This window comes from Epinephelus lanceolatus, chromosome 3 (assembly GCF_041903045.1).
Source record: "Epinephelus lanceolatus isolate andai-2023 chromosome 3, ASM4190304v1, whole genome shotgun sequence".
NCBI classification, from domain to species: Eukaryota; Metazoa; Chordata; class Actinopteri; order Perciformes; family Serranidae; genus Epinephelus; species Epinephelus lanceolatus.
In genome coordinates, this window is record NC_135736.1 from 45,485,996 (window position 1) to 45,504,280 (window position 18,285).

Here is an 18,285-nt window from a genome sequence, read left to right on the forward strand (position 1 = left end):
TGCTATCACGAGCATAAGCCTCTTGTCCATGAGTAGATGCATGCTTTTTTTTGGCAGGGGTAGTTCAGTGGAAAGAAAATAGTTCCTGCATGAAACTGTTCACAAGGTAGAGCAGGTCGGAAGATCGGAAGATTGGAAGATCAGTGGTTTGATCTCCAGTTCCACCAGTCTGCATGTTGAAGTATCCTTGAGCGAGATACTGAGTCCCAAATTGCTCCCCATGGCTGTTCCATCGGTGTGTGAGTATGTTAAAAACTGAGTAGCAGGTGGCACCTTGTACGGTAGCCTTGGTCACCAGTGTATGAATGGGTGACTGTGACTCGTAGTGTAAAAAGCGCTTTGAGTGATCAAATGACTAGAAAGGCACTATGTAAGTGCAGTTCATTTACAACAAGTTCTGTGGATTATCTTCAGTAACCAGATCATGATTTCTGGAAAGAGACATTGCTGCTGAGTTTTCAAAAGTATTTGTTGGCACTTTGAGCACCACAAGATGAGTGCCATCTAGTTTCATGATACTGGAGAGAAGGCAGACATCTTCAACACTCAACAACCCAAAGCAATCTAAATTAATAAACAGCACCACGGTTGAGAAAATATGTGTTTCTGATGTTGGGGTGAACTGTCCCTTTAAGCTTCATTATCATGTTAATATTCAATTAGCTATTATTAGCATGCTAACATGCTAAAAGTTCCATCACAGTCCTGTTATAGTCCAGATAACTAACGATGCAAACATTTCTTTTAATACCAGCTGGTTCGTGTTTAGCATTTTAACATGCAGTGAGGCTGGCAGGGTAACGGTCTTACAGTTAGTATGTTATGCCACATTCACGTCATGTCGTTAGTGTAATTAACATCAGTTTTCAATGTCCAATCCATCTAAACTACAACTGGGAAACTGATTTTTCTGACAGCTGTGATATATCAGGCTTCAACTGAGTCATTCAAGTTAATTAAACCCAAAGGTAAAGTAATACTGTTCAATAAATCTGTGTTATACTGTCAATGCACTGTACTTTGAACTGTCAAATGACTAACTCAACATTCATACAAATGCCTTGTATCCAATGACGTGAACGCTCCCAGTCTAGAACGTGGGAATCATCCCAATCTCTATCATCCATCCCATTTGACATAAACACTGTCTGCTATGTTGGCCTTAAACTCAAAGTACAGCTGAGGCAAACTGGATTTGTTCTGGAGGTATCCTGTCATGAACTGAAGTATTGGACTTTACTTGATTACACGTTACCAAAGTCCTTAGGATTAATTCTCTTGTGAAAATGAATGTCACTGCTAAATTACTTGGTCGTTTGATTTGTTGAAATATAGTCTCACAGCACGGCCTTCAGCAGAGCCACGCTGGTAGCAAAGAAACATATGAATCCTAATGGTGGATGAGTTACATTTTCATCTTATGTGCCTTCAGACAGCTTCTCCTAAATGGTTGTTGAACAGTCTCCAAAGTTAAATCCATCTTCCTTTGCTAAATTTCCTCTGGTGGGGATCATTACCACCTCTGGCTTCTCGCTCAGCAGTTACGACGTTTATCAGCGCGCTGAATCCAGGCTAACTGTCCAGACAGCCATTAAACTGAGATGAGCACCTACACAACAACATGGCTTTGGACGATGAGAGAAATGGGTAGCAAACTAATGATAGTTGGTCTGTCCTGTTAGGCCAAGCTGATTGTTTTCTTCCAAAGAAGAAAGTGATCACAGAGAACATCTTTCCAGTCTGAGATAGGCTCTGTGTTTAAAGCTGCACGATCAAAGAATATACAGAGGAGTTTGATTTCCAGGCTCATTAAACTGTCTCTGTACGGTGATGTTTTTCCACGCAATGAAATCTACCGATATTTCTCGGTGGCTGAGTCACACCCTTAGCTTAGTTTTCTCATCTGTTCTCCACACTCACATTCTTCAGTACTGTGGTCATTGAGGACACCAGGCCCTGCAGGTTATCAGTCTGGAACCTCCCATCACAGACACATCTCTCAGGGGAGGAGGGCCTCTCCCTCCTCGGCCCAGAGGAGGTTCAGGGCCTCGGCCTGCCGCTGCTCCCGCTGGTGGATCCTCCGCAGGCGCAGGATGTAGAGCAGGATGGCCAGCACCACCACCAGGATGCAGAGCGAGAACAGGTGGTGGTTGTAGACGAAGGAGGAGCGCAGCCAGCTGGGGTGGTTCTGCCGCAGTGTTTCCTGCTGCAGGTCCCTGGAGGAGACAGGAGGGGCAGCAGACGGCATGAGCAGACACGCTGACACATGTTTCATACAAATTAGACCTGATCTTTGCAGATGAACACAACAGTAGAAACAGCAGTCTGTGAGTGTCCTTTAACGTAAAAAACAAAATCTGTTTGTCTCATACAGCGTGTGTATTTTCTGTGATGCTTAATAGCAAAACGTTAATCCTCCACTCAAGGATTTCACAGATCTACCCGGTCACTAGGACCCGAGACCTGACCCAGGATCTGCACAGGTTCAGGAACACATTTTATTAAGGTCAATAACGTCTGGGTCCCATTCCGGGTCTGTTTATCATTATAGGTAATAGAGACACGGATTCAAGAAGACCCTTGATCAGCACTGATCATGAGAGAAACAAGTGAGTGCTGTGTGTGTAATTTGTGTGATAATTAGGCTGATTTAGGATCAGTTTACGAGACTGAAAGTCAAGGAAAAAAAACGCTGAACAGCAGCACCAGGAAGTTGGACACAGAGTAGAGAAATGTTGGACAGTGAGCCAAAATTTACAACTTGGATTAACTCTAATGAAAAACCACTTTGGTTCTTTTGAACAGTGGACCGTTACGGACTAGAGGAATATAAATTATCAAGGAATGGACATATATTCGGACTCTGACTGAGAGAAGGGAGTCATGCCTGCAGATCTGAATGAATTAAACTTTGGTGCTCATGGTTTCTGTAAAATGAACTGAGTGACTGAACTGACTGATCCTAAGTCTCCGCCCCCCCTTAGTTAATGTTGCTAAGTGGGACAAGTTTGACCAAAAGAAACAGGGTGATGCTGGTTCCACCTAGCCAGGTGTCGCAGTGTTTATTAGATAGACTGTAGGTGTCAGACAATGTGGCTTCAAAAAGCCTCCATCAGGAAGGATACATTCACCATGTTAGCTTTTATGAATAAGGCAAAGGGGCACCAGTTGAGGCCTCTGGTTTCAGCGAGAAAGGGAGAAGACTGAGGATTATGAGACCATGAGTCAACACTGCTCCTGCACTGCCAGGTATGTGTCCTCTTTCCCCTTCTGGGAATCAGTGAAGTAGTTCTTTCTGAATACAGGCTATGGTGCTGACCAAAGGTGTGTCTCTCTTTACTGTAATAAGTTACTATAGTTACTTTGGGATGACACGTAGCCATACAGAGAAATATAAACAAAGGACCATCAGCCATAAGCAAATTGAAGGAACCCAGGAACCCTCTTTCTGTCACCTTCAAACTGTGGTTTTCTTTTCAACATAGATGAGCGTAGCACGTAGAATAAAGCTGACTGAGGTTCTGCCGTGTGACCAAACTTGCTCAACTGTTAATAGAGCGCAAAGCAAAAAGGGGTGGGGCTTAGAAGGGCTCATTGGGGAGAATATAACCGAGCTAACGATGTGTAGCATGTCCATGGGCTTACTAACATAAATTTAAACATAAACTGCTCGCTGGTGGGCTCGCATCACAACAAAATCAATGACAATAGATAAAATAAAACAAAATTATTAAACAACACATATATATGGGAAAGAACAGTCAGTTATATTGGACATGAAAAACATTTTTAGCAGTAGAAACGCATTTTTAGCAGCAATTTTAATCACAGGGTTTGAGACCTGAGACCTGTTGGTTTTCTCCTCTTTATTTATTTATTGGGTCCAGTCAGATCCTGCAATGAATTTCCTGGGTCCATTACCGTCCCTTAGACCTGTACCCTTCATCAACGTGTATGTTTGGAGTTCAAAAGAGTTAATACAAAATGTAAGTGAACTAGTAAAGCTACTTTATTGACCCTATTAAGGATAGTCCTCCCCTTTTTGATGACACTTTTGACCATTTTGACCCCACTGTCTTAAGTAAGCTGAGTGACCTTTCATTGGTAAAACTTGCTAAGGTTTTCATTTTTGGGAACTGCAGAATTATGTTTTCAAAATCAGATATCAAAATTGGTACATCAGTGTGATGAGGACTAAATTTGGAACAATTTTAAGTGAACAACTGTGCATTCAGCCACTGTGCTGCACATCTTCCACTGACTAAATGATAAATACTTCATTTTAATTTAACTTTGGAGGTTATATTTCTGCCTAATAAAGAATTATAATGCCTTATACTTGAGTCTACAGGAAGGGAGATGTGACAGAAGATGGAGTCGGTTTTCTTTCATTGTCACACTACATATTTCTCTGAAAATATTTACACATAATGATCTGTTTCCTGAACTTCATGTTTAAAAGGTGATAGTAGGAGCCATAGTTCAAATTAAACACTGACTCCTACGATGACAGTGTTGTGAGGTGGAACTCATATATATTCACCTGAAAGCACAATTCATCAAATAGTCAAATGTTTCAGAGCTGCTGTCCTGGTCTGGGTGTGTGTGTGTGTGTGTGTTGTAATGATGGAGTTACCTGAGAGGCAGGAAACGGGTCTTAAACAGGATGGCTCCCAGAGTCCACTGGACCTCCTTGTCATAAACCAGCTGGGCAGTTTTCAGACTTGGATAGTCGGTGGGGAAGCGGAAGCCTGAGTGCAACACTTCGTACATCCAGGCTGACTTGAAGCACTGATACCTGCGTTAACAAGAGAGGGATGACTTGTCAGAGGAAGATAAATTAACAGGTGTTTATTCTGTAGGTATCAGCCAGTTGTACAGCAGAAGTTTTAGTCCCACATGCACAAGTAGATATGTCAGTGAGCGCCATCTACAGGCAACAAAGTAACTGCTTGAGTGTTACAACTGCATATTTGCACTTCTCATTTAAAGCTGCTGCTTGTGTGTGTTTGAGGTTTTATTTTAGAGTTTGCTCCGCTAGATGTCATCATCTGTCCTCCAGGAAAGACGACCTGGTTACTTTGAACAGGAAAGTTCAAAGTGAATAATGTATTGCAGACTGACTCTGTTCTGGTTTTGGTGTTTAATATTTAAGCTTTGATGACACTGAACTTATTTACATATCTGTTGTTCAATGGGAGAACAGTTGGCTTTGAGTGTTAGTCAAGAAAATGAACACATAGGCTCAGTTGTCAAGCTTAAGAATTAATTGTTCAATATGAAATCCCTGCCAAATCTTACTGTTGAGCCTGATTTATATTTAGAAAGATAAATGAATTGCATTTACAAAATCTTCAGAAGCTTTGGGGTTTTACAGCCACCAGCTAAACTGAATTTCTATTTAAGTATTTCACATTCACGGGAGGTTTAAGTGACTCGAATGACATCATTATCAACTATCAGGTATACAAACCCAAAATCACACGAATACACAAAGAGAAGAGAGAGAAGAGAGATGGACCTACTTGAGTCTGCTGACGTCGGCCTGCTGAGAGAAAAGCTTGTTGTCCAGACGCTGTTTTAGTGTCGACCACTTGGTGGAGCAGTACTCCTGCAGAAAAAAAAAAAAATCACAATTTTCAACTTTCTCTGAACAATTAGATAAAGAGTAAAATTCTAATGTGCAGCCAAATCACTCATGGAAAATACCGTAGCAGCTTTGGAGTACTTCTCACTGTCATACTGTCCTCTCAGCCTCAGCACGTCCTCCATACAGTAAAAAAACTCAGAGAAGCCATAGAACTCACTGTTGCTGAAGTTGATGGGAGCCTGGAAACAAGACATGGCCATTTAAAGTTATGATTTGGCATTTCTGTGGTCTGTCCAATGAGCTGTGACTTCAACTGAGTTCATGAATAAAGTGATCCCCTCAAATGAAGAGAATGGATTATCATGAACGTGTCTAACTTTACTGATGTATTGACAAACCAAAATGTAATGACATCATGCCACCATATAATTATGCTTACAATAACAACAACGATATCATTTTTAAGTACAGTCTGTTTCTTTATGTGAGTTTATGTGCAACATCATGCAACTCAGAGAACTGACTTGCACTCTACAGGTGCTATATGCCTCATTCAGAGTCTGGGCCAGGACTGCCTGCACACGGCTCTCACCTTTGATGTCACAAGCAAACATGAGGGTGGTTGAGCCAAAATGGCGGCCAGTAGCAGTGCTAGCTCCAGTAACTATGCTAACAATGGCAACAGGGCTGACAAAGCAAACAGTAGCCCTTTTTAAATAGGAATTGTGCAAATTTGCAGGAAAGCCCAATCAGTCTTCTTTCAGCATTGGCAGTATAAAAACAAAATCGGGGAGTGCAGCAAAATGCCACCTACCTACTTTTGTTTATACAGAATGTGCCTTTTTCAGGGCAATGGGGGGCGTGAGCATGTAACAAAACGTGTAGCTCAGCGTGTGACGTAAACAGTGACGTGGGAGGGAAGCTGCAGCTGGTCGGTCCTTCTGCGATTCTCTCGTAAGTCGGCCTGTTCTTCACTGTCCCCATCATCTGACAGTTAATGGCCTCTTCGTTTGCGAGGGCAAGGAGGGCGCGCAATTCCTTGTAGCCCCAGTTGCTCATCTTTACAGTGTCTTTCAGGTTTGTGTTTCCCTCTTGCTACTAGCTGCTCGCTAATTCCTGCTATCAGCTGTTTCCTGTTTATCCACCGCCAGTGGCTCGCGCATGCAGCGTCATCAACAGCTCCTCTCACAAGTCATCAACAGCCCCTCCCGTGGCGGAAGGCCACCTCGTTCTTTTTAAACCAAAAAGGTTACGCCAACATGTCTACCCTACGAGGCGGAAAATTGGGCATCGGATCAACTCGCCAACGCTCGCAGCTTGCCGGCAAAACGGCCCAACATTTGCCAAAAATCTGGCAGTGCAAAAAAGGGCTAGTGTTGATGTGAGGGAAACTGGAGGGTAGGCGTTATGCTTCCATAACAACAACGTCCCGCCACCATGGATGGGTCAGGACGGCAGTATCAGTGATAAGTGCCGTATGAGCACAGTGCACAGCAGCACTAACATGCATGTGTGGCCAGCCTGGCTATCACAACAAAGAACAGAGAAGCTCGAACACACACAGAGGTAGTCTAACTTTGTTCTCTGCTCAGGATGCCTTACTCCACTATATTTTTTACAAACAGTTGTCTGATACTATATTATTGGTCACAATCTTAATATAGAACCTTTAATTCGTCATCTATCATACAAGCTTGGTGTTGACATGAAGGTTCGTACCTGGTAGACGCCCCCTGGTGACATGGTACCGTTGTGGAGGCCCAGGAAGGGTCGTACGGCCTCTTGACACCGAGTCCAGTCGCCCTGACCCCTCAGGTACAGCGTGTGGTTGTCCCTCACAACTGTGTCCGACAGACTGACTGGCAGACAGGGGTCCAGGTACGGTTTGTCCTCACTCAGGCCTGTCTGTGTGGTGAGAAACCTGGACAAACAGACAAATTAAATTTTAGATGCATCATGAGGCAACAGATTCAGCTTTTAAAGTCAATCTGTGGCCTCGTTTTATAGTGTCAGAACAGATATTAATAGAATTATCTACTACAGACTGTTATAGCATCTTTACAAGGTTTAATTACCATATTCGTTTGGAGATATCAGTATAATTACCATAAACAACAGACTGCCAGATCTGAATGGCTTGTCAACTATATTTTACATCCTGCACCACCTGGTTGATTTCACAGAAAATATGCATTGTGTTTTATGACACAAGCAGAGGGAGGGCGCTGTTTTCACAGAGAAAACAGCTGAAAGACTCAGTTGTGACAGGTGTTGGAGGCAATAAACTGCTGATGGAAAAATCTAAACATTTTCACGTGCTTCCTTACAGCCTGGTAGGGGTTGTTAGAAATGCAGTCTTAATTTGAATAACACCAATACAACTGGCATTAGAGGAAATGAAAGCAGCTCTAACATATAAAGGCAGGAATAGCTGCCAAACGAATAACACATTGTGCGTGTGAATGTGTGAGTCTGAACCTGTTCTTGGCCAGGGTGTTGTTGACCAGCTGGTCCTCGTAGCGCTGTCTGGCCATGTTTCCTCCGAAGCCGAGGAACGTGGTGACGTAGACTCTGTAAACATGTTGTGTGTGCTCAACATCACAGCCCAGATTAAACTCAGCCAGAACACTCTTCCCTGCCTCCTCCTAAAAAAAAGACACACAGAGACATTACATTGCTGCGGACCAGACCAGCTGTCTCGACCAACTAAAGGAATCAACAACAACAAAAAAAAAGATTTTTGACAGTTGATTATTTGTTTTAGTCATTTTTCAAACACAAATGTTGAATATTTGAAGATTCCAGGTGCTCAAATTGGAGAATTTGCAGCTTTTCTTTGTCTTAAATTGAAATAAGCTGATTATTTGAAGGTTTTGGACAGTTTGTTGCACAAAACAAGACTTTTAATGATGCCACCTTATTCTCTCCATGTTTTAAACCACCAAATTATACATTTAGAAAATAATAAGCAATTCATCGGGAATGAAAATATACATTGGCTACAGCCCGAATGAATAACTGTGACTATGTTTTCTGTCCTTATTCTAACAAAGACAATATTCCCAATAAGTTGTTTAAATGCTAATTTAAATGCAGCCGTGCATACTCCAATTTATGTGCCTTTATCATCTCAAATACGGAAAAGTGGAACAGCTGTGGCTTGTGCCAGGATTTTTTCAGAGTTTTCCAGCAGTGGCGGACTTGTTGGACTGTGCAAACACAGCCTCCCTCTTTTAGTTCCTTCAACCACATTCTTGTAAAGGTCAGCATTTCCATATTTATGCGCATATCCAAAAACCTAATAACAAAAATCTTTCATAATATTTTTGTGCAGGTGTGTTTCTCCTTCCAACCAGAAATATGGGGATGTCTTTTGGGTATGCGTCCCTAACCTCAGCCTGCAAACTGTTGGCTGGTTGGTTTGTGTACAACATACAGAGCTGATCATAAACAGACGAGATAGTGTGTTGAAAATTGCGGTAAAAACCCAACAGAGATGCACATTCTGACTACACTGTTATCATGTACAAAGAATGCTCTTAAAACCTGAGTAATACCAACATATCTCACATGTCTTAATCAGAAAATACAAAATATGCTGTTTACATAACCTGTATTGAATTCAGAATATTGTTATATTGTGTATTCGTAATAATAGTGAAATATTAGTGTGCGTGTAAATGTATTATGTGAGTTAAAAGGCGTCACTCTTCCAGTAACAGATGTCTCACTGCACTTCCTTACTTCCTGTGGTGAACTGAAGGTGATGGTGCCGGGCACCTCATAGGCGATCTGCAGTGAAGCTCCACCCATATCCATGATGCCCACTGTGCGCCGCCTGCTGATTGGCTGCTGGTTCTGAGACCCTGTCGTCACCTCAACTGTGGCGTCCTCTGAAAAACACAAAGGCATTACGGTGTAATCACATCATCTTGTTCTTTTAAGAGAGTAATTAGTTTAAGATGCGTCTTGTTAACACCTTCACACTCACCCTCATCAGCATGATCAAAGCGACCCAACACAAAATTAATGCCAATCCACGCATACACTCCTTCAGGGTTGAGAGGCAGCAGGAACGTGTCACCACAGCCACGATGGGGAAACGAAAAACAGGCAGGAAGCAGTTAGAAATGACAATAATTTCTGCCACAGTGAATGTTACGTCCTTTTAATTCAGTTAATACACTGTTAATAATAATAATTAATAATATAATAGCTTCACAGCATGCTAGCACCTCACCTTCTTGTTTCCCAGAGATGACCTCAACGTGGGAACGGGAGAACAGGAAGTCAAACTCCAGAGGAACATCAGTGACAAGGTCCTCCAAGATGGCCGCCTGTTGGCTGCAGAGAACCAAGAAATATGACTTAGATACAGAGGGTTGGACAAAAATAACACAAGGAAACACAGTTTGCTGTCAAGTGTAGCACACTAGCAACAATTAATACCAAATTTCTTTATTTTATTCTTGTGGAGACCAAGACTAAAAAATTAAGTTTGTGATGGTACTTAAATTGAAGTGTTTCTGCTGCTTTTTATCATAAAACACCAAGAAGGGTCACTTCTCAGCAGTGAAATAGTAGTTGTATATTATAGGGACAGATGTATCGGGGCAGGCTTCAACAAAAAAAGCAGTATGGTGTGCCTGTCAAATCAGGGCCTCAGACTGCATTAGTTTTAGCCAAGTGTGCCTAATAAACTGGCATCTGAGTGAATATCGTACTGTGATTTTAAAATACGTCATTGGAATTTCAAGTTTAACCACACACTCATTGTGCTGTTCATCTACCTCTCCGGCAGCAGCCTCATGCCAGCAGTGCAGAGGATGTAGAGTGGCGTCTCTTTGTGTTTGTTCCTTGGGACGTGAGCAGCAGCGAAGCTGAGGAGCGGATGGAGGTAGTCACTGGCCTGCGCTGGTGTGTTTGCCAGGGTGGAGATACCTGAGAGAGCAACCAAAGACACACACACATTTTTAGCACAATCAGGTAAAAAATAAATGCACATTTGTTTTCACAAGACAGTTATTTATACAAACACAAACACAGCACACTAATTATGATGTCCACATTGAAATGACAGCCAAGTTGTCAGCCTGGCGAATGTATCTGTTGGGTTCTAGTTGAAATAAAATGACAAATGTATAAATAAATGTATTGAATCAACATCAAAAACAAATATAGATTCTGGAATTTCCAAAATCAATGGTCATGACTGCACTTTCTGACTGATTAGTACTGTAACTGTGCTTGCAAGAGAGCAAGTTCTCACATACAGGTTGGTACATTTTGTCCCGGGGTTCAAAATGAGTGCCACATAGCCTTAAACTGCTGCTACTGGAACAAACCCCATGTATCTAATCTCTCTGCTGTGACTGAGATAAAAAAAAAATCACAAGGGCTGAATGGTCCTTTCTGCTGGAATGATTAATAGTTTAACAAAGTAACGTCATAAGGAATACTACTGTTGACACATTCCTCAATTCAAAATGAAACAAGTAAGTTAACCACACAAAAGAAACTATTTTAATTTGTCCTTCTTTCTAATTTCTATTTTCCACCAACGCTCTCTCGGATCTCTTTCACGCAATCTGTCCTTCACTTTTCTGGCTGTGAGCCAAAGGGACAGACAAAGATAAGTAATGATCCTCGTGCTGGCACCAAAATGTTCAGCAACACTGGGTGAATTCTGAATATCTGTCTGCTTCTCAAAGGCATCATGGTAAAGTCAAACAATAAGAAAATGGGGGTTTTTCTTTAAGAGACAACGTCTGACCAAATCTCAGAGGGAATTTTTGTCCTTTTCACCGCCGACTTTGCTGCATTTGCTCCGATGATTCAAGTTTGGTTTTAAATTATTAAAGATACTAAAATGAAATATACAGAGCAACTGAGAGTTTCTGCTTTAGGCCTGGCTGATTCTTGATCAAAAACTTAATTTCTTTCCCTGACTGCTCTGGAAAGAATGAGTCCGTAATGTACAAAGGAACTACAGTTGCCCATGGAGGCCTGTATAAACATTTACGCATGAATATACACTTTAATATATACAATATATATATTAAAGTCCTCAGCAAGCCAAGAGCCAAGCTTTGTCTGCCTGCTGGTTTGTTTGTTTGTGTGCAGGACTTTTTAGAGAGCAACAATTTACCTCAGTATATCAAGAAAGCACTAACATGTTTGATTATTACCTAAAGAGTACAGTTGGGTACCATTCACATTTGAACCATTACAGGTACTGGCACCAAACGGTACCTTTTTTCATTATGTCACTTTCTCTGTTAAAACAAAAATTCAAATTCTGAACAAGCTGCAGGGGTAACGTAGTAGACTAAAGCTCAATTCTGTGTGTCTGCTCGACTCTCAGTGATACTAGGCTATTACTAAAAAAATCTAGAAACGAATATAGACCAGACACAGAAGGTATCATGGCAGATCAGCCCTGCAGCGATAGTTTTGGCTCGCTGTGAAGCTGACGGAGCTCCTTGGATCTTTGTATCAGTATTCAGTAGTACTAATTCAGTCAGTACCAATGTTGACTACCCAACAGGAATGATGGCATGTAACAATAAACAAATCGCTGTGACAAACTGAGCTCCATGTCCTCACCAGGTTTGATCTTCTTGACGACTGGTTTGCGGTCGCGATCCCTCATCTGTTTGATGTCCAGCAGGGTGTGAGGGTTCCCGTTGTGGGGGGGCCAGTAGTACACAAAGACCCGAGAGCCACTGCTGCCACAGTCAACCACGATCCCATAATTCAGAGCGGGGTTGAGGACGTCAGTAGACTCCATGGACTCTGCGATGGAGAGGTACCTGCAGGAGAAAGAACACAGACGCATTATGAGATGAAGAATACACTCCTTATGTATTGTATTTAACCTCTTCCACTCTATAGGGACGCCGGCGTTCCAAGCTGACATTACTGTCTTTCGAGGGCTATAGCAGGCTGAGTCTTAAAACTAGAAGAAGAGGGCTAAACAATGCTCCAAAATTAGGCTAAATTTTGGCGAGGGAAAAACTGGCATGGCCATGTTCACAAGGGTCTTTAAGATATCTGAATGAAAATAGGATCTATGGGTACCAACAAGCCTCCCCTTTGTAAACCTTCCCACTATGAAGGTTTGGGCAAAAAACATGCAGTAAAATGTGTTACTTTCACCAGCTGTATTTGAATATTTCTACATACTGGGATCCCTAAACAGTATTGGAATTGCATAAAATCCGCATGACTGGAAAGCTAAAGCACTTGTGGATACAATGAGCCCCAAAACACAATGATTATTACATATTTATGACTGGAAAAACTTGAAACACTGTGCTCAGCTGCTTCGCAAATCAATTAATCTTCAGTTTCCCAACTTAGAGATGATGCACAGAATTATAGTTTTATTTTAATGTCTGGCAACAGGGAGACACATAGCTTTGCTTCCAAAGGCAACATGAAAAAAACAACACAAAGTGCTCTGATAAAACCCTTGAACACACAGTAGATGTAACACATTTTAGATGCCAGACAACAGACAACTTGTCCAATTGTCACTCCCCTCCTTTTAGTGTACTTCTTATTAAACTAAATGTAGAAAAACACCTACTAGGACATGCAAAAAAAAACAGAACCTGACTAAGGAAGTTGCAAATAAACCTACAGAGTGTTTTTGGCTCATACAAGTCATCTCTGTATCGCTATCTGTCCTTGGTTACTAAAGAAAGCACCTGCAGTCAGTCTCACAAAGTGAGTTCAAGTCACATCGAGCTGTCTGGCTCTCAAAACAAATTAGGTAACTGTTCTCACAAAGCTTGTTATCAGCCTGCTCTGTTTACCAAGAATTTTCCAGTCAAGCTACAAATGTTTCCACGTTCACATGAAAGAGTTAAAAAGCACGTGGTCAACATGAGCGAATTTGAGTTAATTAACAAGGAGTATTTCTTGAATTAGTTTTACTGGTGGAGCAATATTTTGTTGTGTGATTCCAGCACCTCCTCTGTGTCAGTTATTCCCATCTTGGCTCTTGGCGCTGATTATGAAATGCGCTTACAGTTAGAGCATGTTACAGCATGTCGCCTCACCTCACCATCCTGTGAGGTGACAGTGGAGTTAACATTTGTTTTTAATCCCTCGGAAAATAAAACTGTGGGAAGTGGGTAGATAGACTCTGATTTACATAACTGATAGTCATCATGCTCCAGTTCATATTGTTTCACAAATAAAGACAGTTTTTGTTCTTAGAATCCTGCAAATGAAACTTGCAAGCTGAATTATTGGTTCAAACACCAGTTCAAATCTATCAGCTGTGGAACCATTATTGATCCTTGCTGATGTTGCAAACCGGAACTTCCCAGATGTGTGCAACGGGTGAAAACCTGCCTTTCTGCACAGTCCCAGCACGACAAGGTCTAAAGATCATGTTTGTGCAGAACTCTCATGCTCATTCTGACATTCACTCACTTGTTGACTTGGGAGCCGGGCCGTCGCTGTGGGCCCCACAGCTGCCTCTGGTAGGTTCCCAGGAGGAGGAGGGCGGAGGTGATGAAGAGCAGCAGCAGCAGCAGCACCCTCTGCCTGGGAGCACAGCCCAGAGACAACAGGGACACGCTGCAGTACCAGGAGGCCGGCAGGCAGGAAAACGTGATCCTGTGGAGACAGAACACATCGAAAAACTACAATAAACTCTGTGAAGTGTCAGTTTAATCGTGTACCATTGTACAGTATACATCTGTTACAGTACATAGATAATCAGTTTATTACCGTGCCATATGTCCTGGTTGGCAATAATACAAGATGTCACAGTCGTCACCTCATGGTGTCTGCAGTCTGATGAGCATCCTGTCCTGAGACTTCTCTTTTGCCTGAAGGGAAGAAGAGTGAGGGAATACTGCTTAATAGTAACAGTACAGTGTCACAATAAATTACCAATACTCAAGAAATCAACTGGCTGATTAATCAGTGACGCAAATAATCATTACAGCCCTAACTATCTTTGCAAAGTGTATATTTGAGTGTGGTCCTCATTTTAGTTATGACTATTCAGTTTTTATTTTATTTTAATATTTTTCTTTTTATTTGTAGCTTTATCTTTAAACAAAATTCACCTCAGCTGTTATGTAATTCGTGTAATTTTGCTGCTGTAACACTTTGATTTCCCAACAGGGTCAATAAATTGAATTATTACTCTAACACACACCCTCCTCTACACAGATAAGATAAACCTTTATTGATCCGCAGCGGGAAAATTCAGCTGTTACAGCAGCACAAGGACGACAATACAGATAAATAGAGAAAGTAAAAGAGAGATATAATAAGAGGTATATAAAACTAAAATAAGAATAGAATACAAAATAAATTGGGGGGAGAAAAATTAAAAGTCACAGTGACCGTGGTGAGATTAATAATGAAAGTATCAGTGTAGCATATTAAAATATTATAATGCAGTATAAAATGGTACATGATGATATTAGTATGAGATACACTATAAAGTGAAAGGTAATACAAGTTGACATAATACCTAGTAGAGTACAACAATATCAATCAGAGTAGAATATCAATTGGGTGTAGTATGGATATTGCCTAACTAACTTGTCTATTTTATATTTTTATATTTTTTAACTAAGTTGACGAAGAGAGACGCACAAGAATTCCAATGTGCCTGTACTGTAACGTAATTGTGCAAATGGCAATAAACTCTATTCTATTCAATATACATAGGATACTGTAATATAGTAGTGCAGCATAATATATAATAGAAAATGGACATAGTATATTATATAACAGAATAAATAACACATATGCTGTAGATATAATTACGATACTTAAGTCACTATACAATATTATTGTGATTTAAATTATGTTGCGATATGCTGAGTATTGTGATAAAATAAATTGCTATTTATTATCTTTTTTCAACTGTAAATTATGTCCTGAAAGGCAAACTTTGTCAACATCTGTTTCATCTAATAGGATAAATTTTTCAGTCTGTACATGTCATTTCTTGCAGCAAAATGTATCTAGTGAACTGAAAAAGCAATTGATTATGCTATTCTAGTAGGCTACCTAAAATTTAATTTGTATGCTTCTTCATATAAATAATGTAAATAATTTTCAATATCGATACATGACACTGTCTGACGATGGGTTTTGCCACAAAAATATCACCATACTAGCTGTATCGATTTCCCCCACCCCTGTATAGAGGTAAACAGTATCTAATGGTTCTCCGTGGACCATTATTTATTATACATCCATGTTATTTTGAAATTGTCTGGTAATATTTGTGTGTCACTCCTCTAACACAACATATGTTCTGATATTACTCCAGCTAGTTTCAATACAGGCCATTAAAAGAAGAGTAACGTTCACTGGCTTATTTCACAGTTATATAAGATAAAACTGTTACATAAAAGAGTAGCTAGCTTGACAGACGGAACAAAAAACACACAAAGAATATATTTTATATATTTTCCACCTAAAACAGTGGCAGCTGTTGTCATTAATGTAAGTTAGCAGCTGTTCAGTTACAACCCGGTTAACGCTATGTTAACTGATAACGGTTTGTCTATCGGTATGCTGCGGCTCTCCGATGTTAACTCACCTAAATATGCCTGTTCGCCGCCATGACGGTACAGTCCGTCTCTGTAACGGGTTGTTCCTTCGACAGAAACGGTGATGAAATACGTTTTTCTCTCGCTGTGCTTCACAGAGACGAATTTTAAGAGGAGGAAGCGAAGGAGAGGAAGCTATAGGAAATCCTACACACTTCCGGTCGGCCTGTATGGCTGCGTCATCAAATACGTATCAGGATGGAGTTGAACGTCTGCTGCGTTCAGGTACTGTAGGGAAAATCAGAGCTACACGATAAACTACCCGAGAAAATTTCAGACTGGGAATTTGAGTGATTAAAATGTACTTTTTTTTGGTTATGTATAACATATATTCAGATTTTATTCAATAATGATACATTTTTGACTTTTTGCTTGAGTGGAAAAAAGGTCACAGTGACAAAGGTGACATTTTGGAAACTTGTAGAAGTAGTTTTGGAAACGGGGGATTTGGAAGATGAGATAAAATAAATAGGAAAAAAACTGCATAGTTATGTTGACGTTGGCTCACAGAACATCTAATGTTAGGATGCATATTCAAACACTGCATCCAGGGAGCCCTTTATTGTAGACATAGTGGGTAAACAGTTGTCGATCTTTTCTCTATAAAAAGGGTTATTAAGAGAAAATGTTACAGCTCTGCACATTGTTCAACAATGATAATAATAAATATAATATTGGTAAATTAGGTTATTATATAACTCACGTCATTAATGCATCCCCTACGGCATTACTCTTTTTCTACTTCACAACTGTTTACACTCAGGAATCTTAGAACAATAAACACAAAACACTCCTTTAAGGGTTGACAAAGATAATCCTGCCTGACATGGTCTGGAGGGAAAAGAGAGTCACAGACGTGAAGGGTGGAGTTAAATAATCTTTGGGGTAGTGGTCTGGTCAGGTGTGACAGTTTGATGCAGGTTGGGGTGGAGACTTGTGATTTAACAATAAGATAAGATAAACGTCGTTTACTGATCGTCAGAAGGGGAAATTCGGTTGTTACAGGAGCACAAAAACAACAAAAGATGAAAAACTAAATGTAAAAGAGTAACAAGAGGTATGTGGGGAAAATTTTTAAATAAGAACCAAATAAAAAAATAATAACAATTATAATGTAAAAACTATACAAGAACATATAGAGACTAAATTTACAAGATGGGGTCACAGGAAGGATGATGCATTACATAATTATTCCAATAAATTTCATTATTTCAAATAATGAAACAAATTTGGACTCGTTAATTGATAATGCTTATTGGAATTATTTCCCTGTAGGTTAAAAATACTTCTGCCAAATATGTGTAAAAGCCCAGCATCCTGGGTGATGACATTACTAAATCAGCTCAAAATTTACAGCGTGGACTAGCTCACCTAAGAATTAGTAAAAGCAACCACTGTAAAATATTTGACTGTACATTCATGGTAAATTACTGTATCATTTTTACAGTACATTTTTGTGAAATGACAGACACAGACACGCAGTTAAAGCCCATTTAATTACTGTGATATAACAGTATGTTCCTGTAAAATTATTGCATTCAAGTGTTAACTTCATAGTTTATGTACATTGGATTACTGTGATTTAGCAGTATGCTCCCATAAAATTACTGTATTTCACTGTAATCTCAAAGTTAAACTCCACAACTGTGATTTTGCAGTGTACCTCTGCAAAATTACCTCATTTACCTGCATGAATTTCACATTAATATTCTGAATACCATTAAATATCAATTTTACAGCATTTAAGGTGATAATAATGTAATTTATTCTGAAATATTACAGTTAATTATTATGACTCTCAGGAAGGCAGTGTTTGTTTTTGGTGTGTCTATGTAACAGTTGGAATTTTAATCAGGAGTTCTGTGACTTTGAAGGGCTCTCGAACAACACCTGAAGGCAACATGCGCCGCCTTGTGGACACATGACACCATGGCCTGCTGTAAATGATCTGCCAACTTGTGGAGTTTATTGAATAGTCTCCAAATCATAAAACACATTAGATCAGAAAACAGTTTTCTCTGAGCAAACTAAGAATATTAAGTCGACACCATCATAATTAAACAATAAAACAAAGCAAACAAGACTTTAAATCATCTGTAG

General features: G+C 40.3%; 1 protein-coding gene across 1 annotated transcript; it reads right to left on the reverse strand.

Annotated features, from left to right (window-relative positions):
- Window positions 1-1,440: 1,440 nt before the first annotated feature.
- On the reverse strand, window positions 1,441-16,312 carry LOC117255216 (ectonucleoside triphosphate diphosphohydrolase 7-like). Its single transcript, XM_033623888.2, has 14 exons — window positions 16,176-16,312; window positions 14,336-14,436; window positions 14,036-14,221; window positions 12,197-12,402; window positions 10,381-10,531; window positions 9,831-9,934; window positions 9,582-9,641; window positions 9,335-9,483; window positions 8,069-8,235; window positions 7,310-7,511; window positions 5,710-5,829; window positions 5,526-5,611; window positions 4,637-4,798; window positions 1,441-2,216 (listed from the first exon to the last, which is right to left on the reverse strand). Exons 2-14 carry the CDS (start codon window positions 14,341-14,343, stop codon window positions 2,000-2,002), a joined length of 1,818 nt encoding a protein of 605 aa, XP_033479779.1. The 5' UTR covers window positions 14,344-14,436; window positions 16,176-16,312; the 3' UTR covers window positions 1,441-1,999.
- Between the last annotated feature and the right edge of the window lie 1,973 nt (window positions 16,313-18,285).

Bases quoted from the DNA above. Each gene is read 5' to 3' on its own strand.
- LOC117255216 (XM_033623888.2), bottom strand. The intron at 10,532-12,196 runs GTGAGGACATGG...TTGCTCTCTCAG, and splicing joins CGTCAAGAAGATCAAACCTG to GTATCTCCACCCTGGCAAAC. The intron at 5,830-7,309 runs GTACGAACCTTC...TCTTGTTTCCAG, and splicing joins CACCAGGGGGCGTCTACCAG to GCTCCCATCAACTTCAGCAA.